The sequence below is a fragment of the Schistocerca gregaria genome, chromosome 10 (assembly GCF_023897955.1).
Source record: "Schistocerca gregaria isolate iqSchGreg1 chromosome 10, iqSchGreg1.2, whole genome shotgun sequence".
NCBI lineage: Eukaryota > Metazoa > Arthropoda > Insecta > Orthoptera > Acrididae > Schistocerca > Schistocerca gregaria.
This window is the reverse complement of record NC_064929.1, coordinates 131,142,615-131,168,392: the sequence shown is the minus strand read 5'-3', so window position 1 is coordinate 131,168,392 and position 25,778 is coordinate 131,142,615. Positions and strand designations below refer to the sequence as shown.

Genomic DNA, 25,778 nt, shown 5'->3' with positions numbered 1-25,778 from the left:
TACTGATATCCGAAAAGAGAAATGATAAATTTAGGAACTTCATAACACATACGTTACAACAGAACATTCAGCAAATATCTTTGTACCAGAAACTAAAAAAAAACATAGTTACAGAACCTTTGTAATATACATATTATCACCGATTTTCTGCAAATAAAATTTAGACCATCACTGGAGAATACCGTCAAACTTATGTACAGGCTATTATAAACGTTCAGACATTTTTCATAGTGAGAAACTGAATTTTCAATGCCCTTTTCATAGAAATATGCCACCAGTGAAGACAGCCACTCCTGAACATCGATTTTTGGTTTGTCATTTCTGTCAAAGCGACTTTCTCCAAACTTAGACTTCAAATGTCAGGAACAAGAGATAGTCAGAAGGTGCAGAATCGAGGCTGTATGAGGGGCGATTGACGTGCTCCCAAATGAATTGTTGAATAAGGTTTTGACTGATATCAGCACGATGGGGCACACTTGTACAATGCAGCACACTTGTACGATGCTGCCTTGACTGAGCATTACATGCTGTACAGCTCCAATCTCACGTCTTGGGTTTGGAAGAAGGCGCTTTGACAGCGCTGACAACGCAAAAAAACAATGTTCAAGAGTGACGGCCTTCACTGGTGGCATCTTTCTATGAAGGTGACAGAATTTTTTTTGTTTTTTTTGCTACAATGAATGTCTGAGCAATGGTAGCAACTACATAGAAAAATAATTTAAGAGAATCTCTTTCTTGTAAAAATAAATTTTCATTTGAAAAAGTGTTTTTATGAGTTTTTTAATACCAAAACAGTATTTCCCTTGTGAACATGCCTCATACATCAGAAGCAAATGAGCTATGGGTAGACTATGTGAACTGATGCTACATCATGAAAATGCATGCCTGCATTCCACTAGACTGACAAAAAACACAATACACGTGTTGGGTTGGGAATTCGTTCTGCAACCACCTTATTGATCCAATTTTGCCCCCTCAAATTTTCACCTTTTCCGCTGTCTGTTGAACAACTTTCACAGAACTTCCTTTTTAGATGAATATGCACACCGAACATGGTTAGACGAGGTCTTTGTCTCAAAACATGATTTCTACAGTCGTGGAACAGAAAACTTATCCCAGTGTTGGCAGATTATTGTAAATAGTTAAGGAGAATATATTATTGATTACTGAAGTCTCCGTTATATGTACCTGTAGTATTTTTTAAACTTACAGAAAAATGTTACAAACTTATGCACCAACCCAATAGTTTCATTTTATTGATTCATTAACTCTTCATTAGTTATTTCATACACCCAGTTAATATTCATCATTTTCCTGCAGGTAGCACCACATTTCAAAAACTTCTGTTCCCTTTCTGCATGTACAGATTACTGTCCACATTTCACTTCTTTCAAAAAAGTACTACACCACCTTCAGTAAAAGTGTAACAAAAAAATTTTCTGGTACTTACTTCCTAAAGTTAACAGTACGAACCTAGAGCAATACCAACCTGCGACATAATATGATGATCCTGTGGTCATGGCTATTAATCTCACTGTCTTCATAGGTCTGCCATCAATTGACAGCACGAGAAGGTTAGGTGCGACAGTCAGGATGACAAAGTGCCACTGTCCGTCATCAAAGCGCTCATCATAATTGTCCAAAAGTGCTGCCGGATTCCCATTTGTCACTATTCTCACCTTCACTTTTCCTTCATGCAGAAATAACTGTAAAAGGATGAACACAATACTCATTAGAGAACTTGGAGGTGTCAAGTGAATTTGTCACTAAGTAGTTTCATGCCTGTTTTCATCAAGTTTCGTTTATGAATTTGATGACTGCTTAATCTTTTAACAATCATCTAATTTTCAATTTTGCATTTCATCGATGTCTGTTTAATGTTATGATGATAAAAAATGAAGTGCCAATTTTGGATCTTCAAACCATTTGACGGTTCATTTGAATAAGGTGTTCTTGAGGTTAGTGTTATTAGCTAGTAAATATGATGACTAGGTTTCAGTTCCTGATGACCGCCGCAAATCTCTCTCTGGTGGAAAAGTCTTGAAGGAGGTCCACTCAGTATTTGAGGCCAACTGAAAAGCTGCTCGAATATAAAAGTAACAAAACTGATGCTCAAGTACTAGAAGTAGCATAATACTGAGAAGCTTGCATAAGGCTATGTGAAATATGATTACTATTTATTGTGAACAAAAGCAGTAACCGTAATCTTTTCGGGTTCGAGTGCAAGGTGTTTGACAAAACTACAGAACTTATTATTTGGAAAATTACAGACAATTCCTATAGGATTTAAGTGCAGATATCATAGTGTCAATAGGAATCAAACCACTTTCTTGTAAAATTTTATCAGCGGAATAAAGAAAGGAAAATTAGTGCACCTTAGCCCTTTCACGGCTGTGGACAAATTAACTTGTCATGCTCCGCTGCTCCCCAGATTTGAAGTTATGTTTAAAAACAGCCTCCGAGCTTCCCTTAAGCGTTATTGATGTGTTTACCCAGCCCATTGCCATTCTCTCTGCTGCAGACAAGTTTCTTCTGCACCTCAGTCAATAAAAAAGTTACAAGTATTTATTGTATGACATGTGTACCTCTTTGTGTACTATCATTCGTAAAAAGACTTTGTTTTCATATCTTGAATCATTTATAAAATATGATTTTCACGAGTTCACGATTCCTGATGTGTAGGCACTGTGCACTCTGCATGTTACCGTCCGCCAGGTAAAAAAACAAATAACTCGAGAACAAGATATCATTATGCTCCAAATTTTAAATAAAATTTCGATACCTTATCTATACTTCACACATGGAAGGGTATGAGCTAAAAACAAACCAACACAAAGTTTTAAAATCAGATAATAAGTATTTCATATCGGATGGAATGACACCTCTTAGAACAAGTAGCAGCATATAGTGAGCAGTACAGCAGTAACAAAGACATGCTTAGCCTGGAATGTAGAGAGCATGTCTGCAGCTGTAAAAGGGTTAATTAATGGCAAAGTTTGTCTTTACACATTTTTACTTTCTTCTGTCCATTTCTACAACAGTATCTGAAAATCTCCGGTAATAGTCTTACAGGATAAGTAAACACGAAATGAAACTCTGCATCCACAATGACACATTACTTGGCACAACTGTACAATGAAACTTTTCAACCAACACTTTGCAACAAATTTTTCCAGTGTAATGTGAATGATCCATGGTTCATTTAAATAAACCATTGTACACCTTAATTCTGTTGGTTATTTTTGCAAGTCCACACACACACACACACACACACACACACACACACACACACACACACACTCACACTTCATTCTGGCATCTTTTAAAATCAAATACCACACATTAAAAATTTCTGCAGAGTTTCTTTGCTAGCCTAAAAGTACAGTTCTGTATGACAAAAGCTGTGAATTATTTGCAAAAATTATATTGCCTAATAACATCATAGAAATTGGTGTCTAATGAGACTTTAATCTATACCATCAGTGCAGTGTTTACTGTGTGAATTTTACTTATTCTGCTTTGGGGCAGGTCTTTGAATCTGCTCCACTCAGCACTGCACCCCTCCTTCCGTAACTGAGCAACATTGACTTACTTTTGCTTGTCAACAATTGCTTGCACATTCTGTTGCCTTCTCTGTTGGCTCTAGCACCTTCCATGTTTACTACCAGTAAAATTAATGAAATTTAAGTTATGTTCTCATGACTTTCTGCAAATTCATTTCCTGCAATTACTTTTCCTGTTCGCAATGTGTGCTACTTTGAAGTGGACTGTGATTGTACCTGTAGCAGCCGTCATGAAAATAGGCACCTCAAAGTCATCTCACCATCTTACAGCATTGCCAGTTAGTGGTAATTTCAAATATTAGTAAAAATTCCAAAAAATTTGACATCTCTATTTTTAATTTCTAAAAGTAAATTCCTGCCAACTGCTACGAAAATAAACAAATAAAAACTAACATTCCAAGAAATTTTGAGAAGAGAAAAATAATTGTTCACTTCAATCAGTTGATCAAACAGAACCACTCACATATTACGGCTGAAAAAATGTGTGTACGTTCTGGAAGTTTATAGAAGCATGTGACACATATTTTATCATAAAAACATTAAAGTATTTCGAGACAAAAAACGAAATATCACAAGAGGCTCAAAACTTTTCCATATGTGTAATGAAAATTACAGACACTAATGAATTTGCGTTTTGTTGGACTTTGTAGAAACATCCAGTGAGAAAGAAGTTAAGAGAACTATAAAATTAATTTTGGTAGCATCTGAGACGACATTATTTTTTCATGTCACAACGCATTTTATTTGTGAGAGGCTCCCTGCACAGCAGTGTGTGATTACTTGTATGCCACTGCAGGATTTTAAGTCCAACATCATGCTTTAATATGACCCAGAATATCGCCTACCTCCCAAAAAAAAAAAAAAAAAAAAAAAAAAAATTATTTGCACCTCCTAATTGACCATTCATCACTGCACCTATCACCCAAATCGTCAATATACACTACAGAAAAATGTAACTAATACTTACAGGTCACTAATTATTGAAGATGAACAAAATACATTTGCACATATAGTTTTGTGAAAGCTAAGTTTTATCAAAGTATACTACAATACCATCGTTCTCTGCAAGCAATATGTGCACTGTACACAAAACTTCATTCTTGTAGCTGCAGTGTCTCTGTATTCCATTAAAAATGGCCATCCACCATTACACTTTCTGTATCAAAAACCGATGGAGCAGAGAAGACAAATCAGGTCTCTGAGCAAGAATATATTTTTTTTCACCCAGATCACTGCATTTTCCTACTCGTCGGATACTATAATCAGACCATGATATCTAAGCACTAATTTTTTGTAAACACCATCAAATTATGTAGATTTCCCTTTTCATTTATATCCCTTTCTTGGAGAATCAAGACATATGCTCACATCTAGAGATTTTGCCATAATTACTGCACTGTTAATATAGAACACAGCTGATTCTGAAATACCACAAGGTTTTATTGTCACTTTATGAGCTTGTGCAAAATTTTATATTATTCCAGATCAGTAAAAAAAACCTCAGTACGTTAGATACAACAATTTTAGATTGTTTCTGAATATCTTTCTGAATTCTACACAGGTCCTTGCTTCAACGATTCACTGATTACAAAACACACATCACTGCAACGTTCCACAGAAGACTGAAACCACACAATATCGGATGGAGACCATGAACATTCAGTTGGCACTGGCCTAATGCACTGCCTACAGTATGAAAACAAAACTGAGACATGCAAATCACAGCTCGCAGCACCTGCGGATAGAGGGTGTGGCCTTGAGGAGACTAATTTTATGATGGCCGATCTTATCACACATGACCACATTATTCCCACTACAGCCTGATTACCAGATCACATTGCTTAGTAATATTTAAGCACAGGCATCAAAAATGATTGTATGCAACATAGATATTGCGCTGAACTTACCCTCACATGTCCACTTGTAAGGAAACTGTGATGCATTAGTAAACCATTGGGCTCATATGTACGAAAAGCAAAAGAAACATTTAATGATCTGACACCTTCATAACCTTTCAGTTTCACAAATGATCCTGCAGTGAGGAATGTAACTGGTGTAACAGGGGGATCCTGAAACAGAAATTAAGCATACACACATGAGTGGATCAAAGCACATCTCCATAACGCATTTGTGACAAAATCTACGGTGGCAAGCTAGCATTATTTGAACACATGACAGAGGCATTCATATTAAATCAGAGCTGCTTATTATTTTATTGACAACTGTTTTTGAAAAAAACACCTGTTTTCATATCATTGAAGAAGAAATTGCAACCATTCACAATTTCTGAAAGAATGATTTATTTCACCATAACTAGTTTCAGGTCTACATCTACCAGGTGACAACAAAGACCTGTTGTACAAATTTCACATTTTTCGTACATTATAGGACAAAAATCTGAAATATATACATGAAATTTTTGCTGCCTTCTAATGACTAAGCCCACGACTTATTACAATGAAATAAATAATTCATTAAAAATGTGTCTGGCTGAAGGGATTTCTTCACTGGTATTAAGAGTAACCTAAATGTGAAGAGAGAGAACTGCTCATAGAATGCAAAAATCTAGTTCATTTGGTTTCACTGATCTATTTCAAGGAATACTACACTTCCTGTGTTGTAATCAACACTCCAAAGAAAGGTTTGATTCAACTCTCTATGCTAGTCCAGCTTGTGCAAATAATTGTAGATTCACAAGTAATGATTCTCTGATTTCTTAATTTTTGTTTTGTTTTCTATATTCAATGTCGCGATATCTGCAAAGTTTGGTTAACTCGTACACTCAACCCCTTCCACCCCTGCGAGTGTATTATCAAATTAACTTTCTGTTCAAGGATATGTCCTATCGACCTATCACATCAGTTAGTTAAAATGTACCATAAAGTTTTTTTCTTTTTAATTCAGTACCTACTATTCAACAGTTACTCATCTGCTTTTTTCCCCCCTTTAATACATTTCAACAACTTCTATTCTCATTTTCTCTGTCCTGTTTGTTATCTACAATTCACTTCTAAGACTACATTTGAGATGCTCTTTGATGAGTTACTGAGTGAAAAATAACAAAAAATTGGAAAAAAAATTCTGCTCTGTAGGAAAGAGCATTTCACGCCGATTACAAAGATGTATGCCATAATACCCAATTATAAGAATAGGTTTTCTCCCAAATTTGTAAATCAAAAAATAAAACAATGGTAAATCCAGGATGGAATGTAACAACATTATGAGAAGGAGAGTTGCTATTCACCATATAGTGGAGATGCTGAGTCGCAGATAGCCACAACAAAAGATTTTCCCACTTAAAGCTTTCGGCTAATGGCCTTTGTCAGCAATACACACACACACACACACTCACGACTCCAGTATCAAGCAACTGAAAATCACACTGCAAGCAGTAGCACCAGTGCATGATGGGAGTGGCAACTGGGTGGGGGTGAAAAAAAGGAGGCTGGAGCGGGGAGGGGGAGGGATAGTAGGGTGGGAATGGCAGACAGTGAAGTGCTGCACGTTGGGCAGTGGGAATGTGAGAAGGGGGGAGGGGGAAAGGGGAAGTAGAAGAGAAAAAAAATTAATAAATAAAAAAAGGACTGGGTGTTGTGGTAGAATGGCAGGTGTGTAGTGCTGGAATGGGAGCAGGGAAGGGGCTGGATGGGTGAGAACAGCACTAATGAAGGTCAAGGCCAGGAGGGTTACGGGAACATAGGATGTATTGCATGGAAAGTTTCCACCTGCACAATTCAGAAAAGCTGGTGTTGGTGGGAAGGATTCATATGGCACAGGCTGTGAAGGAGTCACTGAAATGAAAGATATCATGTTTGGCAGTGTGTTCCCCAACAGGGTTGTCCACTTGTTTCTTGGCAGCAGTTTGTCGGTGGCCATTCGTGCGGACAGACAGCTTGTTGGTTGTCATGCCTACATAGAATGCAGCACAGTGATTGCAGCTTAGCTTGTAGGTGAGGTGGACAATGTTTGTGACCGGAAAGAAGTAGGTGGTGGTGGGAAGATGTATAGGGCAGGTTATGCATCTAGGTCTATTACAGGGGTATGAGCCATGAAGTAAGGGATTGGGAGCACGGGTTGTATAAGGATGGATGAGTATATTGTGTAGGTTCTGTGTGGAGGGGGGGGGGGGGGGGGGGGGTAATGGATAGACATTTCTCATCTCAGAGCACAACGAGAGGTAATCGAAACCCTGGCAGAGAATGTAATTCAGTTGCTCCAGTCCTGGGAGGTACTGAGTTACGAGTGGAATGCCGGACGGTGGGGCTTTGGGTAGTGGTGGGAGACTGGAAAGGTAAGGCACGAGAGATTTGTTTTTGTACAAGGTTGGGAGGATAATTACGGTCAGTGAAGGTTTCAGTGAGACCCTTGGTATATTTTCGCATTTTCCATTGATAGATTCATGGCTACTTCCACTGTAAGCAGTGTGCCACCTTACTTGATAAGCAATAAAATGTTCTGAAAGATTATTGTCTGGTTAGGTGCTCATTTTGCCAGTAAGAATTAAGCATGCTGCATCATAATGGTGTCATTACATTGCATCTTCCTGTTTCAATATTTTAATTTGAAAAGTGGCTGAATACCAGTTTCTATTAAGAGTCAAGATAACACAAACATATAAAGACATGGTAAGGAAATTATCTTAATACACTGGTGAAGTAAAAAATAGCTACAGTATGTTAAGCACGTAACTCACAGGGCAGTGAAATGCTGTATTGACGGTCCGGTAGTCGAACTGATCCTGCCCGTACTCTGACGAGCCCTTCATAACACTTATCAGGTTGGTCGAGTTGAGGTATACATTTTCCATGCACCCCGTGAAGTTCTGGATGACCGCCAAGCCTTCTTGTTTATTAGGGACACCACCAATAAACAACTGCAGAAAGAAGTATACGTTTGGAAAGATAAAAACATTATTTCAAACATTTCAATGCAGGGAATTAATCCAATAATAATAAAGCACAAGGTTACTGATTATCACTCTCAATAAACAACAATGATCAATTTAATGATGTGTTTCACACAAAAGGGTTCAACACTTACTATATTAACTATAGCTGAGCATAACGTATGTTTGGAAAATATAAGGTTTGGAATTGTTCCAGCAATTTAGCATTATTAAAATATTCAAACATTGCTTTTCTTTCACAATTTCTGAATTGCTATAGCGACATAAAACAATGTGAAGCACACTTTATTTATGCACTCAAGAACATGCAATACTAGACCCTAGCATTTTTGCTAAATCCATGCATTAGACCACACTTTTAAAGGTGTGCTGGAATGTTTCACAATTTGGTAACTATATCTAACTATTCTCCACACAAAATCCAGGATGGGATAACAACAACAACATTATGAAAATTATAGATTGCTACTCACCATACAGTGGAGAGACCGAGTTGCAGACAGGCACCAGAAAGAGACTCCTAAACAAACAAGCTTTCGGCCAAAATCGCACAACACACACACACAACCACTGTCTCTGGTTGCTGAGACCCAAGTCTGGCCTCAGTAGCCAGAGACAGTGGTCACGTATGTGTGAGCTGTGTTTGCATGCGCCTGCAGGTTGTGTCATTCAGAAGGAGGCATTTTTGCTGAAAGTTTATTTGTTTAGGAATCTCTTTCTTGTGCCTGTCTGTGAGTCCACTATATGATAAGAAGCAATTTATCCTTTTCTTAATACTGGGTCAGTCCAAGTGAAGTGATCCAATAAAAATTAAGTTGGTCACTTGACTTTTTTCAAATATTTTGGGATTTTTACGTGTGATTACCCTATAACTGAGAAGTCTAAAACAGTTTTTAAAAAAAATTTACCTTGCATAATTACTGAATAGCGGCCATTTCTGTTTGTAAGCACATAATTTTCAGTTTGGAGTCATTATCGTTAATTTGAATATCTCTAAACTGGCTTAAGTTAGAACATTGTGACTGACATGTCTCCTCTAGAAACAAAGTTTATTACCCAAAATACCCTAAATTAATAAATAACCAATTGAAATAAACTCTAAAATTTGGTATTGAAAACTCAGAAAATTCACTTTTTAGACACAAAAATAACAACCAAGGAATAATTTATCAGAGAGTTTTTTTCTTCTCTAGTGAGATATCATAAACTACTAGCCTTGTACAGAGTAAGAATAAATTTTTGAAATTCGAAAACATTTATTTTTTTGTAAAGTTCAGGGCTAGTTATCTCTGGTAGGATCGAATATAAACATTTGACTTTTGCACATTTTGTCCACCTATATGATAGCAAAGAACTGTAAAAATTTCAACATTGATATTTGACTGTGAACAAAGATGTGAATTTTTGAAAATCAGAAAATAATTCACATTACACAACAATTGATCTTTCGACTGTTGCCTAATTCACGTGTCATTTTGGTTAGATATGATCGTGTTATTGAAGTTAAGGTACTGAATTTTTTGCAAAATATATATATACATATATTCCGCTCCCGGGATTGGAATGCCTCCTTACCCTCTCCCTTAAAACCCACATCCTTTCGTCTTTCCCTCTCCTTCCTTCTTTCCTGAAGAAGCAACCGTCGGTTGCGAAAGCTAGAAATTCTGTCTGTGTTCTATTTATTGTGCCTATCTACCAGCGCTTTCCCGCTTGGTAAGTCTTGGAAACTTTGTTTTTAATATATTTTTCCCATGTGGAAGTTTCTTTCTATATTATCTAGACAAATTTAAAATGAGTATTTCCAATTAACATAATTTTGAGATATGATGATTTCTAATGCTAGTAGTGATTGTTAAGAACACTTATTTCTTCAGACAGCTTTAGTGATAAAGAAAAAGACCTCCGAGTTGCTTTGGTATGTTCAAGCACTGAAAGCTTCCATTTTATGTATTTCATTAGTATCCAAATTTTATCACTTGCAGATTTCCTAAATGACATTTTTGTGCATATTAACCAGCCTGCTGGCCGAAGAAAATCATTATTTTCCAAACTTATTCTCGCAAGCTGTGCAAGCCACCATTCTCCACCATATACATATGTCACTAAATCATCCAATGTTAAAGACAGAGATGTAATTTTACTGACACAATGATCCTCAAGTATTTCAATTTCCGATGTTACATAGGATCGAACTAAGTTTTCTGCAATGCCAAGGAATTTTTGGAATTGCTTTGTTCTGTTACAGCTATATTGTTTTAAAATCTGGTTTGAAGGTTTGTTTTAATATGAATAACTACCTCTTCTTTCTTGGCAAGAAAATAGGTGATGCCTTTAATGTTATCCTTGCACAAGGCATACATGTCCTCTATTGCCCATTTACATCTAGCTTTATTGTCAGTTAAGTAGCACATTATTACAAGTATAGAATGATAAAAGTAAAATAAGAAACTTGTGAAATTTCTTTGTTGTTGAGAAGGCTACAGTTTTGTGCACGAGTTTACTCCTCAAGAAAGATCTGTACAGGAGCCCAATGGACTGAGTTAAAAGTCTGCACAAGTCCCAGTAGTTAGTGACAAGTCTGTACATGAACTGTGTACCCCAACTACATTTGCTGGCTGTGGCTTTGTTCATAGTCAAATATCAATGTTGAAATTTTTACAGTTCTTTGCTATCATATAGGTGGACAAAATGTGCAAAAGTCAAATGTTTATATTCGATCCTACCAGAGATAACTATTCTTGAACTTTACAAAAAAATAAATATTTTCAAATTTCAAAAATTTATTCTTACTGTACACAAGGCTAGTAGTTTATGACATCTCACTAGGGGGGAAAAAAAAAACCCACTCTGATAGCCGGCTGCGGTGGTCTCGCGGTTCTAGGCGCGCAGTCTGGAACCGTGCGACTGCTACGGTCGCAGGTTCGAATCCTGCCTTGGGCATGGGTGTGTGTGATGTCCTTAGGTTAGTTAGGTTTAAGTAGTTCTAAGTTCTAGGGGACTGGTGACCACAGCAGTTTAGTCCCATAGTGCTCAGAGCCATTCGAACCATTTGAACACTCTGATAAATCATTCCTTGGTTGTTATTTTTGTGTCTAAAAAGTGAATTTTCAATAGATAAATTATTTTTCAGTGAGAGGTGCAGCCGCTTGTCACGTTAACAATGTTGACAGAGCCTTCTTCACAAAACACTGGTTTTAATCATTTGTAATAGCCTGTTGCTTATTTTTATCATTAGACAAGCAATACTTACCTCCCTGTTCAAGTCCAGCCTGAGGAACTCGCCCTTGACACGCCCTCTTATTTCCACACGGTCCACAGAGAAGATTATGTCCCTCAGCTTGCGACTTATCACGACATCGTGCCACAGGTTGTCATCAAGAAGGCTTCCCACTGACAGACTTGTCGCCACACCGGAACCTTTCAAATAAAAAAAGAAAAATGTTAATAATTTTTAGGATACTCTCAATTCTTCAAATACATTGCAGGATTCCCTCACTGTACATAACATGTAGTGCTATAAATTTGTTACAAAATTCATTTACCATGAGATTTTGGCTTTATGAGCATTCCCACAATGAATTTCATGAACAAGAGTAGGTCACAGCAATCAGTTAATTCTAAAAGCTAGGTCACCAATCTTTTTTTGTAGTTGTTCTTGCTGATTAAAATATTACCTTTTAATTCTTCAGAAATTGGGACACTTCCACTAAAATTTTTGTGTCCCTCTTAAGGTTTTATACATCTGGACGTATATTCAAAATGGTTCATCACGGCAAATATACTTATCGTTCAGTCAACACACCACTATTAAGGAGATGCTTCAGAAAATCAAATGGAAATCCCCTGAGGGAAGTTTATGTTCTTTCTGAGGAACACTAGTGAGAAAATTTAGACAATCAGCATTTGGAGCTGACTGAAGAACGATCCTACTGTTGGCAAGATATGTTTTGCATAAGGACCACGAAGATAAGATACAACAAATTAGGGATCACACGAAGGCATATAGACAGTAGTTTTTGCCTCACTCTGTGACTGAAACAGGAGAGGAAATTACTAGTAGTGGTAAACCGTGCCCCTTGCCACACCACAAGTGGCGGCTTGTGGAGTATGTATGTAGATGAAAATAATTCTCCCCTGTTACATAAACTATTGTATCCCTGCAGATCATAAAAATGTCTTATTTACAAATTGATCCTGTTTGGGATGCAATCTTATTTTGCATTTCTCTTCTTTAGCATTCTGGTTCTACATTTGTGACTGAACTAATTTGTGTCACTCTCTTCTTTTTCCTGAAACTGCCAAATGCTACATAATGTATAGTCTCTTAAGAGTTTTCCATATGCTTACCACGATTATAGTTCATCACTCGTGTTGTAAATATCCACAGAGCTTCCATATAGTTTTATTTCCTTTTGGAAATTGAAATTAATAGGGAAAGCCTCAACAAACCTGAATCTCATCACAAATGAAATTTGTCTTCATACAAGGTTATTTGAAACTGCATAGGGACCATACATAGCACAAATAGCTTGAAGCAATAATAAGTCGAGAAATAGACAAGAAGTTTCTAATCATTCTAGTAACTGCAGCGTTGTAATCATAGACCTGACACACACACACACACACACACACACACACACACACACACACACACACACACACACACACACAGAGAGAGAGAGAGAGAGAGAGAGAGAGAGAGAGAGAGAGAGAGAGAGAGAGATCTACTTTTATGTTAGTCTAACACTGTTCTTGCACTTTTTCACACAGCATGTGGAAGTGCTTATATGTTCATCCTGCCACATGTATTTGCATACTGATTGCTGGAAGTTATGTTTCAGCATGCAACACCTTAACATCATACACTAGGCTTTAACAATCTGAGTAAGTACTAATGTTTTCAGTTTTAAAGTTCTGCTGCTTTATTGATTAGCATATTTCATTTGGTGACACAGTTTGCTTTCAGTATGCCATAAAATGACAAAATATAGGAACTGCAAATGTAATAAATATTTTAGCAGTTTTAAATGCAATGACTACATTCACAAAGTATGACTTGCTGGTTAAAATAAAGACTTCAACAGAAGAGCAACAAATATTTCAAAAGCACCAAGAACAGGTAAGATTGAACCCTGCAAACTCACCGAGATCGAGATTGAGAAGCATGCGATTGTCGCGCAGCTGGAGCGCTATGTAGTCACCCTGTGTGCCTCGACTGTACATAAGGACTCCGTTTGCATTGTTAGTTTTGAAGCGCAGCCTGATGACACCTCTCGTTGCCGATATTGGGTCCCTCTGCAGGTCCTTGCGGACGAGGGCGGTACCGTTGAAATACACCGTCTCTGCCTCTGGAATAACAAGCAAACATTAGTCTCAAAATAAATCTGCAAACAAATTCACATCACAGCTACTAAGTTAAACTGATAATCTTTTAGCTGCAACAAGATATACAGCCACCACAAATTATCTTCATGATAGCATTATGTTTCCATCAAATGGATTAAAATATTGTGTAATTTTGTTTTCATTACTGCAAAATAACAACCACGAAACAATTCTCAAATGTTCATATAGAGTAAACCATTAAAGCAGTAAAAATATAGGATGTTGGTGGGATTTCGCATTTATATACATGATACCACATAACTTCTTTCTATGCCACAATATAACTCCAAATGTAACTAAAGCATCAACATGTTTCAAGCCACCTACTTAAAAAAAAAAAAAAAAAAAAAGATTTTTTGTTCTGCCTTACGGCAGGTCTTGTCATGGGGGTAGCCTTGTCAGAGAGGTACGCCGCATAAGCGTCTAGGGGAGTGATTCCAGTGGCGGTTTCCAGCTGCCTTCCACTGATGATGAAATGGTAATGAGGACAAACACAACACCCAGTCCCTGAGTGGAGGAAATCTCTTACCTATCTGGGAATCGAACTCGGGGCCCCTTGGCGTGACAGATTGCCGCGCTGACCACTCAGTTATCGGGGCAGACTTAACACTAAAAAGAATGTTGCTGTACAAAAAAATGTGCGTTAACTGTAAATTTGTGCGAGAGCTCAGAAAGGCATTATTTAGCTTTAGGAAGGTCAGTCAGAGACCAAAAGCATGCTAATACTTGGTCGAATCATGATCAATCTGCTTGTTGTCGGAAGTTGCACAATGCATGTGACAGTGCCAAGTGAGGAGCAGTGGAGACAACCTGTGGGCGAGTTATTGATAAACACACACCTAACGTCCACTGAATGGCTGAAGGAGATGGCTCTTCACAAACTTGTAGCTAATTTCTACAACATGCCAGGATCGTATAACAGGCAGTAAATGAAAATGATACATATGGAAAAATGTAAGTAAACTGTTTATTATTTCAAAAGTAATCACCATAACTGTCAATACATTTATCCCACTGTGAGAGAAGATAGGTATTGCCTCCATGAAAAAATGGACAAAGTAAATTGACGACTACAAATATCTTTCTTCAGGGTTCCAGAAGTATGGAAACGACATGAGGAGAGATGAAGACTGTACGGAATATATCTAAGGGTTTCCAAGCCAAACTACTGCAGCATCATCGAAACAACTTTGGCAACATGTGGGCCCACCCACATACTCGATACAGTCCCAATCTCTCCCCATGCCCTTTCCACATTTTTAGAACCATGAAGCAGTCACCTTGCTTCAGACTAAGAGGTGCACAGCTGCATCCAGTCCTAGCTCTTTAAAATAATAGAACAGGGTCTAATGTAAGAGTCTTCTCAATAAGTGAAGTTCACTATAACACTAATATGCCAGCATGATTTGAACAAGTTTCACTTGTCAAGTCATATAAACTGTTTCTACAGATACTTTTCACTATATCTAGCTCATGAACACAAAATTTTCTTTACTTTAAATTTTATTTACACATCATAGTTCTGACCATTCAAAAAAACACTCATAAAATTAAGTTTTCACAAATTCATCACAAAATCTAGTTCAAAACAAACTACGATGGAAAATCCATGATGGAATGTAACAATATTCTGAAAAGGAAAGTTGCCACTCACCATATAGCACAGATGCTGAATAGCAGATTGGCACACCGTCACAAATGAGCTTTCAGCCAGCAAGGCCTTCGTCATAAACACACACACACACACACACACACACACACACACACACACACACACACACACACACACACGACTGCAGTCACATGAGTGAGTTTTAAGGTGCGTGGGAGAGTGTGTGTGTGTGTGTGTTTTTTTTTTGATGCAGGCCTTGCTGGCCGAAAGCTTATTTGTGACATTCTTTTTGTTGTGTCTATCTGGACTCAGCATCTCGCTCTATGTTGAGTGGCAACTTCCCCTTTCATAATATTGTTACATTCAAAACAAACGACAATATTTACCGTTGCTTTAAGCTTCATTCCCAGTATCAGTCACGTGGCCCAAATTATATTTTTTACATTTTGCAAAGGGATAGCAAAATATAATTACATTGCAAAAGGAAATATGAATAACTAAAAATGCTCGATTTTCATTATTAATTATTTATCTAAATGTAACATTATTTTAACTAGCATAGTGTCCTAGAAATATCAAGAAGTAAGGTTGCTCTATAGTATTCTTTAGACAATGTCAGTTGTGACAATTGTACCTCAGTGTTGAGGCAACACATGTAATAACATCAAAACATAAATTTTTCCAAAACACTGATTTTGATGTCAAATTATGGTATTACACAAATTGAGTTTACACAACATGGAGAGTCAATAAGCACAGTATAATACAAAAATGCAGATTCCCAGAATACTTCTTCAACAACACTATACCTATTATAGAGGATTGCGCCATATTTCCATTAAATACTGAAGCCGATTACAAGACGAGTCAGTCTTGTTTATTTTCTTGTGGCGCTTTTACTTTTGCATGGCAGAGGTTTGAATTGTCAGTGCTTGCTGTTTTACGAGCATTAGGCTACAATCCAATATCTAATATTTCATCTGCTAGTGCTGGAGATATTATCAGAGGCTATGAAGACTCAACAGTTTTAAACTACCTCATCAAGCTTGAAACTGGTGTCTGAGTCTTCATACCCTCTGATGATATTTCCAGCATTAGCAGATGAAATGTCAGGCACAAAAACATATCTTGGTGCACAGCCTATTGCCCACAAAACAAAAATCACCAAGAAGGGATGGTATGCTCATTAATACGGTGAGATCAGACAGCATCAACGTACACCACCATGACTACGGAAGGTGAACTTGCTGCATTGCTAAGCTAGTTGCAGGCCTGGCCAAGTTATTACGGTGATACTCCAGCCACCCATACAATCATAAGCTCACTTAAAAGTACAGAGTGTTCAGAAAGCAGTAGTGCAGTTACAAGACACATTCGAAATGACGTCCTCCCTGGGTAGCAACAGAACCCACTTAATTTTATTGGAAAACACTTTTTAGATATCTATGATGCACTTCCGTTATACACAGTTATTGTTGTTTATGACTCACAGATATTGCTTTTATCAAGAGGAAAAAAGTCAGGTGGAGTAAGGTTCGGTGAGAGAGGGGGCCACAGGTTTTTTGAGAGGATGCTTTCTCCAAAAAGATCTTCCAGAAGACATAGCATTGTTAGCAATGTGCATAGTAGCACCATCTTGTTAAAAACATGATTAGTTGATTTTGCCTTCCTTTGGATGGCATATGAAATCTTAGATCACTAAACAATACCACTCACTGTACACAGTTTCTTCAAAAAATAAAGATCGAATAATGCGCTGTCTAGATATTTCTACTCTCACTCCAATTTTCTGAGTGCACAACAATGTTTCATGTTGCAGCACAAGAATTCCCTATTGAACACAATTATATGTTTCATGTGTTAACATCAGCAAGAGGTATAACCAGTCCCATATGTATAGAAGGCAACATCAAGAATATTAGTGGTATTCCTGTCAATAAAAGATGTAAACCATTTGCAGTAACAGATTCACTTTTCATGATCGACATCTTTCATTTCTTGCGCTGTTGTCACTTTACACAGGATCAATTTCAATGTTTCCCTTAACCAAATAGTTAAAACATTGTGCAACAGTAGAGTGAAATGAATAATACTTACATATCTATAAAAAATCAATTCTGCCAACGCTTTTTTCCAAAACTCCATTCCAAGACTTACCAAGCGGGAAAGTGCCGGCAGACAGGCACAATGAACAAAACACACAAACACACACACACACAGAATTACAAGCTTTCGCAACCGATGGTTGCTTCTTCAGGAAGGAGAGGGAAAGACGAAAGGATGTGGGTTTTAAGGGAGAAGGTAAGGAGTCATTCCAATCCCGGGAGCGGAAAGACTTCCCTTAGGGGGAAAAAAGGACAGGTGTACACGCGCGCGCGCGCGCACACACACACACACACACACACACACACACACACACAAGCAGACATATTTAAAGGCAAAGAGTAAGGGCAGAGATGTCAGTCGAGGCGGAAGTACAGAGGCAAAGAAGTTGTTGAAAGACAGGTGAGGTATGAGCGGCGGCAACTTGAAATTAGCGGAGGTTGAGGCCTGGCGGATATCGAGAAGAGAGGATATACTGAAGGGCGAGTTCCCATCTCCGGAGTTCGGATAGGTTGGTGTTGGTGGGAAGTATCCAGATAACTCGGATGGTGTAACACTGTGCCAAGATGTGCTGGCCGTGCATCAAGGCATGTTTAGCCACAGGGTGATCCTCATTACCAACAAACACTGTCTGCCTGTGTCCATTCATGCGAATGGACAGTTTGTTGCTGGTCATTCCCACATAGAAAGCGTCACAGTGCAGGCAGGTCAGTTGGTAAATCACGTGGGTGCTTTCACACGTGGCTCTCCCTTTGATTGTGTACACCTTCCGGGTTACAGGACTGGAGGTGGTGGTGGGAGGGTGCATAGGACAGGTTTTACACCGGGGGCGGTTGCAAGGGTAGGAGCCAGAGGGTAGGGAAGGTGGTTTGGGGATTTCATAGGGATGAACCAAGAGGTTACGAAGGTTAGGTGGACAGCGGAAAGACACTCTTGGTGGAGTGGGGAGGATTTCATGAAGGATGGATCTCATTTCGGGGCAGGATTTTAGGAAGTCGTATCCCTGCTGGAGAGCCACATTCAAGGTCTGATCCAGTCCCGGGAAGTATTCTGTCACAAGTGGGGAACTTTTGGGGTTCTTCTGGGAGAGGTTCTGGGTTTGAGGGGATGAGGAAGTGGCTCTGGTTATCTGCTTCTGTACCAGGTCGGGAGGGTAGTTGCGGGATGCTAAAGCTGTTTTCAGGTTGTTGGTGTAATGGTCGAGGGATTCAGGACTGGAGCAGATTCGTTTGCCACGAAGGCCTAGGCTGTAGGGAAGGGACCGTTTGATATGGAATGGGTGGCAGCTGTCATAATGGAGGTACTGTTGCTTGTTGGTGGGTTTGATGTGGACGGATGTGTGCAGCTGGCCATTGGACAGATGGAGGTCAACGTCTAGGAAAGTGGCATGGGATTTGGAGTAGGACCAGGTGAATCTGATGGAACCAAAGGAGTTGAGGTTGGAGAGGAAATTCTGGAGTTGTTCTTCACTGTGAGTCCAGATCATGAAGATGTCATCAATAAATCTGTACCAAACTTTGGGTTGGCAGGCTTGGGTAACCAAGAAGGCTTCCTCTAAGCGACCCATAAATAGGTTGGCATACAAGGGGGCCATCCTGGTACCCATGGCTGTTCCCTTTAATTGTTGGTATGTCTGGCCTTCAAAAGTGAAAAAGTTGTGGGTCAGGATGAAGCTGGCTAAGGTGACGAGGAAAGAGGTTTTAGGTAGGGTGGCAGGTGATCGGCGTGAAAGGAAGTGCTCCATTGCAGCGAGGCCCTGGACGTGCGGGATATTAGTGTATAGGGAAGTGGCATCAATGGTTACAAGGATGGTTTCTGGGGGTAACAGACTGGGTACGGATTCCAGGCGTTCGAGAAAGTGGTTGGTGTCTTTGATGAAGAATGGGAGACTGCATGTAATGGGTTGAAGGTGTTGATCTACGTAGGCAGAGATACGTTCTGTGGGGGCTTGGTAACCACAGCTACAATGGGGCGGCCAGAATGTTTGGGTTTGTGAATTTTAGGAAGTAGGTAGAAGGTAGGAGTGCGAGGTGTCGGTGGGGTCAGGAATTTGATGGAGTCAGGTGAAAGGTTTTGTAGGGGGCCTAAGGTTCTGAGGATTCCTTGAAGCTCCGCCTGGACATCAGGAAAGGGATTACCTTGGCAAACTTTGTATGTAGAGTTGTCTGAAAGCTGACGGAGTCCCTCAGCCACATACTCCCGACGATCAAGTACCACGGTCGTGGAACCCTTGTCAGCCGGAAGAATGATGATGGATCGGTCAGCTTTCAGATCACGGATAGCCTGGGCTTCGGCTGTGGTGATGTTGGGAGTAGGATTAAGGTTTTTCAAGAAAAATTGAGAGGCAAGGCTTGAAGTGAGAAATTCCTGGAAGGTTTGGAGAGGGTGATTTTGAGGAAGAGGAGGTGGGTCCCGCTGTGATGGAGGACGGAACTGTTGCAGGCAGGGTTCAATTTGGATAGTGTCTTGGGGAGTTGGATCATTAGGAGTGGGATCAGGATTATTTTTCTTTGTGGCAAAGTGATATTTCCAGCAGAGACTACGAGTGTAGGACAGTAAATCTTTGACAAGGGCAGTTTGGTTGAACCTGGGAGTGGGGCTGAAGGTGAGGCCTTTGTATAGGACAGAGGTTTCGGATTGGGAGAGGGGTTTGGAGGAAAGGTTAACTACTGAATTGGGGTGTTGTGGTTCCAGATTGTGTTGACTAGAATTTTGAGGTGTCGGGGGGAGTGGAGCTGGAAGTGGGAGATTGAGTATATGGGAGAGACTGGGTCTGTGTGCAATGAGAGGAGGTTGAGGTTTGTTGGAAAGGTTGTGGAGGGTGAGTGAGTTGCCTTTCCGGAGGTGGGAAACCAGGAGATTGGATAGTTGTTGAGGTGGAGGGTGGCATGTTGTTCTAATTTGCGGTTGGCCTGTAGGAGGATGCTATGTACAGCCGGTGTGGATGTGGGAGAGGAAAGATTGAGGACTTTGATTTGGGATAGGAGTTGACGGGTGTGTTCATTGGCCGCGTCGATGTATAGGTGAAGGATTAGGCGGGTGAGGGCTATGGATTGTGCTGTTTGGAACTGGTATAAGGACTGATGGAAAGGAGGATTGCAGCCAGGGTTGGGAACTTTAAGTGTGAGGCCTTTGGGAGTAATGCCAAATGCCAGACAAGCCTGAGTAAATAAAATATGGGAGCGTAATCTGGCTAGGGTGAAGGCATGTTTGCGGAGGGAATGTAAATAAAATTTAATGGGGTCGTTGTAGGGATGTTGTGAGGTTGACATGGTATTAGAAGGTGGAAAGGGTAATATGAGGTTAAAGTGAAAGTAAATAGAAATTTGTATAGGGAGCGATAAAGGTGTGAAAAAAGTTGAAAAAGTGTTGGTTGGTGAACAACAATGGGTGCAAAGGTTGGGTAGTTATGTTGTCTCCAGATCACGTTAAAGGGTGGGGAAATTCAAGAAAATTTCGAAAAAAAATTGTTTCGAAAAAAGTTTCGAAAAAATAATTTCTGAAAAAATAAAATTCGAAAAAATTTTTCGAATAAAATCTCGAAGAATGTGTGTGTAAATGTATTCAAAGGACTGGTTATGTACTGGCAGGTTATGAGAATGAGTCTAACAATTGTAATAAAGTGTAAACCTGTGGGAAGCTGCTAAAAAATGATCGGTTATGTGGGAAAAACGGGAATGGAAATAAAACGAAAGTTGTTGGAAATAACTGAGATGGTTGTGTAATGAGTGAAAGGAACTGAAGCAGTGAAATAGTATTCACGAGTTTACATGAAATGTTTGTAAACTTGGAACAGTGGATTTTATAGCAGCGGTTATGTTGAAAGCGTTGAAAATTTTAAGTTATGGTTTGGAAGTAAATTACGTATTATTGAGTATAATTAGGCAGGATAAAATGTATGGTAGATTACGGAAAAAGGGAAGATGAATACAAAGTGAAACTACTTGTACAAACGAAAAGAGAAAGTAAGACGATAGAGAAGATTTCGAAATGCAACAGAGACAATAACAAACGTAATTGTTGGGTTCAAATTAATGATGATGTAAATAAAATAGAAAGAAACTTCCACATGGGAAAAATATATTAAAAACAAAGATTCCAAGACTTACCAAGTGGGAAAGCGCCGGCAGACAGGCACACTGAACAAAACACACAAACACACACACAGAATTACTAGCTTTCGCAACCGATGGTTGCTTCTTCAGGAAGGAGAGGGAAAGACGAAAGGATGTGGGTTTTAAGGGAGAGGGTAAGGAGTCATTCCAATCCCGGGAGCGGAAAGACTTCCCTTAGGGGAAAAAAAGGACAGGTGTACACTCGCGAACACACACACACACACACACACACACACACACACACACACACACACACCCATCCGCACATACACAGACACAAGCAGACATATTTAAAGGCAAAGAGTAAGGGCAGAGATGTCAGTCGAGGCGGAAGTACAGAGGCAAAGAAGTTGTTGAAAGACAGGTGAGGTATGAGCGGCGGCAACTTGAAATTAGCGGAGGTTGAGGCCTGGCGGATATCGAGAAGAGAGGATATACTGAAGGGCGAGTTCCCATCTCCGGAGTTCGGATAGGTTGGTGTTGGTGGGAAGTATCCAGATAACTCGGATGGTGTAACACTGTGCCAAGATGTGCTGGCCGTGCATCAAGGCATGTTTAGCCACAGGGTGATCCTCATTACCAACAAACACTGTCTGCCTGTGTCCATTCATGCGAATGGACAGTTTGTTGCTGGTCATTCCCACATAGAAAGCGTCACAGTGCAGGCAGGTCAGTTGGTAAATCACGTGGGTGCTTTCACACGTGGCTCTCCCTTTGATTGTGTACACCTTCCGGGTTACAGGACTGGAGGTGGTGGTGGGAGGGTGCATTGGACAGGTTTTACACCGGGGGCGGTTGCAAGGGTAGGAGCCAGAGGGTAGGGAAGGTGGCTTGGGGATTTCATAGGGATGAACCAAGAGGTTACGAAGGTTAGGTGGACGGCGGAAAGATACTCTTGGTGGAGTGGGGAGGATTTCATGAAGGATGGATCTCATTTCGGGGCAGGATTTTAGGAAGTCTTATCCCTGCTGGAGAGCCACATTCCAGGTCTGATCCAGTCCCGGGAAGTATTCTGTCACAAGTGGGGCACTTTTGGGGTTCTTCTGCGAGAGGTTCTGGGTTTGAGGGGATGAGGAAGTGGCTCTGGTTATCTGCTTCTGTACCAGGTCGGGAGGGTAGTTGCGGGATGCGAAATGTTTTCAGGTTGTTGGTGTAATGGTCGAGGGATTCAGGACTGGAGCAGATTCGTTTGCCACGTAGGCCTAGGCTGTAGGGAAGGGACCGTTTGATATGGAATGGGTGGCAGCTGTCATAAAGGAGGTACTGTTGCTTGTTGGTGGGTTTGATGTGGACGGATGTGTGAAGCTGGCCATTGGACAGATGACATACCAACAATTAAAGGGAACAGCCATGGGTACCAGGATGGCCCCCTTGTATGCCAACCTATTTATGGGTCGCTTAGAGGAAGCCTTCTTGGTTACCCAAGCCTGCCAACCCAAAGTTTGGTACAGATTTATTGATGACATCTTCATGATCTGGACTCACAGTGAAGAACAACTCCAGAATTTCCTCTCCAACCTCAACTCCTTTGGTTCCATCAGATTCACCTGGTCCTACTCCAAATCCCATGCCACTTTCCTAGACGTTGACCTCCATCTGTCCAATGGCCAGCTTCACACATCTGTCCACCTTAAACCTGCTTGTGTCTGTGTATGTGCGGATGGTGTGTGTGTGTGTGTGTGTGTGTGTGTGTGTGTGTGTGTGTGTGTGTGTGTGTGTGTGTGTGTACACCTGTTCTTTTTTTTCCCCTAAGGGAAGTCTTTCCACTCCCGGGATTGGAATGACTCCTTACCCTCTCCCTTAAAACCCACATCCTTTCATTTTTCCCTCTCCTTCCCTCTTTCCTGACGAAGCAACTGCCAGTTGCGAAAGCTCGTAATTCTGTGTGTGTGTTTGTGTGTTTTGTTCATGTGCCTGTCTGCCGGCGCTTTCCCGCTTGGTAAGTCTTGGAATCTTTGTTTTTAATATATTTTTCCCATGTGGAAGTTTCACTTCCCAAATGCAGTCTACTAGTCACCCCATTGAATAAAGACACTGTACGCTGTGGGGAACTGTAGTTGGTGTAGAATTGCTACCACACGGTCACGTGACCCTCTACCACTGACATATGTTGTGACAGTGAAGTAGTGTGCATGCATGCCGGTCACTCATATGGAATCACCACAGTAAGGCGGGTTGACACGGATCTGCCTAGATCACACTGGGAATGAAGTGGGCTGATCAGACGGTTATCAATATGGACTATCCAATGAGATTACTAGCAACGTATTAGAATTTGCAGCCATCTAACACAATGTAAGGCACACTACCTGCAGCCATCTAACACAATGTGAGGACAGTGAGGGTAAAAAATCATAACTGACAGACATTGTAGAGAAGTGTCACACCTCGTCAACAAACATTGGTTTCAAAACCAACGTGAATTGCAGTTTCCTTGAATGCAGGTCCACCTCAACTTGATGTGAACCATGCAAAGTGTGGTGGTTTGTATTTATTCTTTTCTATTTTATGGCCCAATGCAATTGGCCAAGAATTCATATCTCATGTCAACCTCTTCATTTTAGAGTAGCACCTTCATCCAAAGTCTGCCACAATTTGTTGGATGTATTCAAGTCTCCGTCCTCCCCTGGAATTTTCACCCTCTACTGTTCCCTCTAAGTACCACAGAAGTTATTTCCCAATAACTTAACATACATATCATCCTGTCCTGTCATCTTGTCAGTGTTTTATACATGTTCCTTTCTTTGGCAATTTCACAAAGAAATTTTTCATTGCTTATCAGTCCACTTAACATACGACATCTTTCTATAGCACCATGTCTCAAATGTTCTGATTCCCTTCCCTTCAAACTTTCATTCACTACTATACAGTACTGTGGTTCAAATGTGCATTCTCAGAAAGTTCTTCCTAAAATTAAGGCCTATGTTTGATACCACAAGACTTCTCTTGAGAAAAAATGCCCTCTTTGCCCGTGCTAGTCTGTTTTTTATGTCCTCTTCACTCTGTCCATATGTTATGTTGCTTCCAAGGTAGCATAATTTCTTAACTTGGTGCTTTCTGCTACTCCTCATTACTTTTGTCTTTCTTCGGTTTACTTTCAGTCCACATTCCGTACTCCTTCAACCAGTTGCTACCATTGTTCAGACATTCATCAGAGCAGGAAACTATTTTCTATGCCACCTTCATAGAAAGATGCCGCCAGTGAAAGCAGTCACCGTTGAACATTGCTTTTCGCTTTGTCATCACTGTCAAAGTGCCTTCCTCCAAAGTCACGCCTAAATTTCAAGAACATGTTGTAGTCAGAAGACGTGAGATTGGGGCTGTACAGCATGGCATGCTCAGTCAAGGCATTGTGTTGCAACATCATACACATTTGCCCCATCGTGCTGATATCACTCAAACCCTTATCCAACAATTTAGTTAGGAGCAGTTCAATCATCCATCGTACAGCCTCGATTGTGTTGCATTTATTCATGATTCTGAAATCTGTTGACCTTATGGTCAGGCAGGTTTATCTGTGCTGTAGGCCCACACTGTATATATGAAAATTCACGAAAAGTTCTCTCATTGGTTTCTCTGATATTCACTTAAGTGTGGGATTGATGGTGGTGTGTTTGAGGCTCTTAGAGATCTCAGTGCCTCATTTTTTATTCTAGCCACATGACCATGTTGGCAGACATTACTACTAGAGTTTAATCATTTTCACAAACAGCAGTCCGTGTATGGATTTGGTTGTTTACTATGCGGCAATCAGCTTTTGTGTGATGTGTAAACATGAACTACTTTTAATACATTTTAAATGCTAACAGAAAATTAAAGCTGGGAGGACGGGTGCTGAGTCAGCCTTGGGTAACTCAGTCGGTAGAGCATTTGTCCGCAAAAGGCAAAGGTCTCGAGTTCGGTTCGAGTCTCGTTCCAGCACACAGCTTTAATCTGCCAGGAACTTTTATATCGTCACACACTCCACTGCAGAGTAAAAATCTCATTCTCAGAACATAAAAGTAAATTATCAGGAAAAGTTAGCTGCAAAGGAACTGGGAACTCTGAGAACAGATTCTTTGATTGAGAAGGTGATGAAATCAAATGATTGGGAC

General features: G+C 40.0%; 1 protein-coding gene across 5 annotated transcripts in view; it reads right to left on the bottom strand.

The window, feature by feature from the left end:
- The window catches only part of LOC126293196 (neurexin-4), a 153,325-nt gene that overhangs the window by 89,989 nt on the left and 37,558 nt on the right, over positions 1-25,778 (bottom strand). For all 5 annotated transcript variants that reach the window (XM_049986318.1, XM_049986320.1, XM_049986317.1 and 2 more), the window contains 5 exons: positions 13,614-13,817; positions 11,720-11,886; positions 8,257-8,436; positions 5,471-5,632; positions 1,490-1,706 (listed from right to left, as the gene is read on the bottom strand). In XM_049986318.1, coding sequence (XP_049842275.1) covers positions 1,490-1,706; positions 5,471-5,632; positions 8,257-8,436; positions 11,720-11,886; positions 13,614-13,817 — 930 coding nt within the window. The remainder of the gene's footprint in view (positions 1-1,489; positions 1,707-5,470; positions 5,633-8,256; positions 8,437-11,719; positions 11,887-13,613; positions 13,818-25,778) is intronic.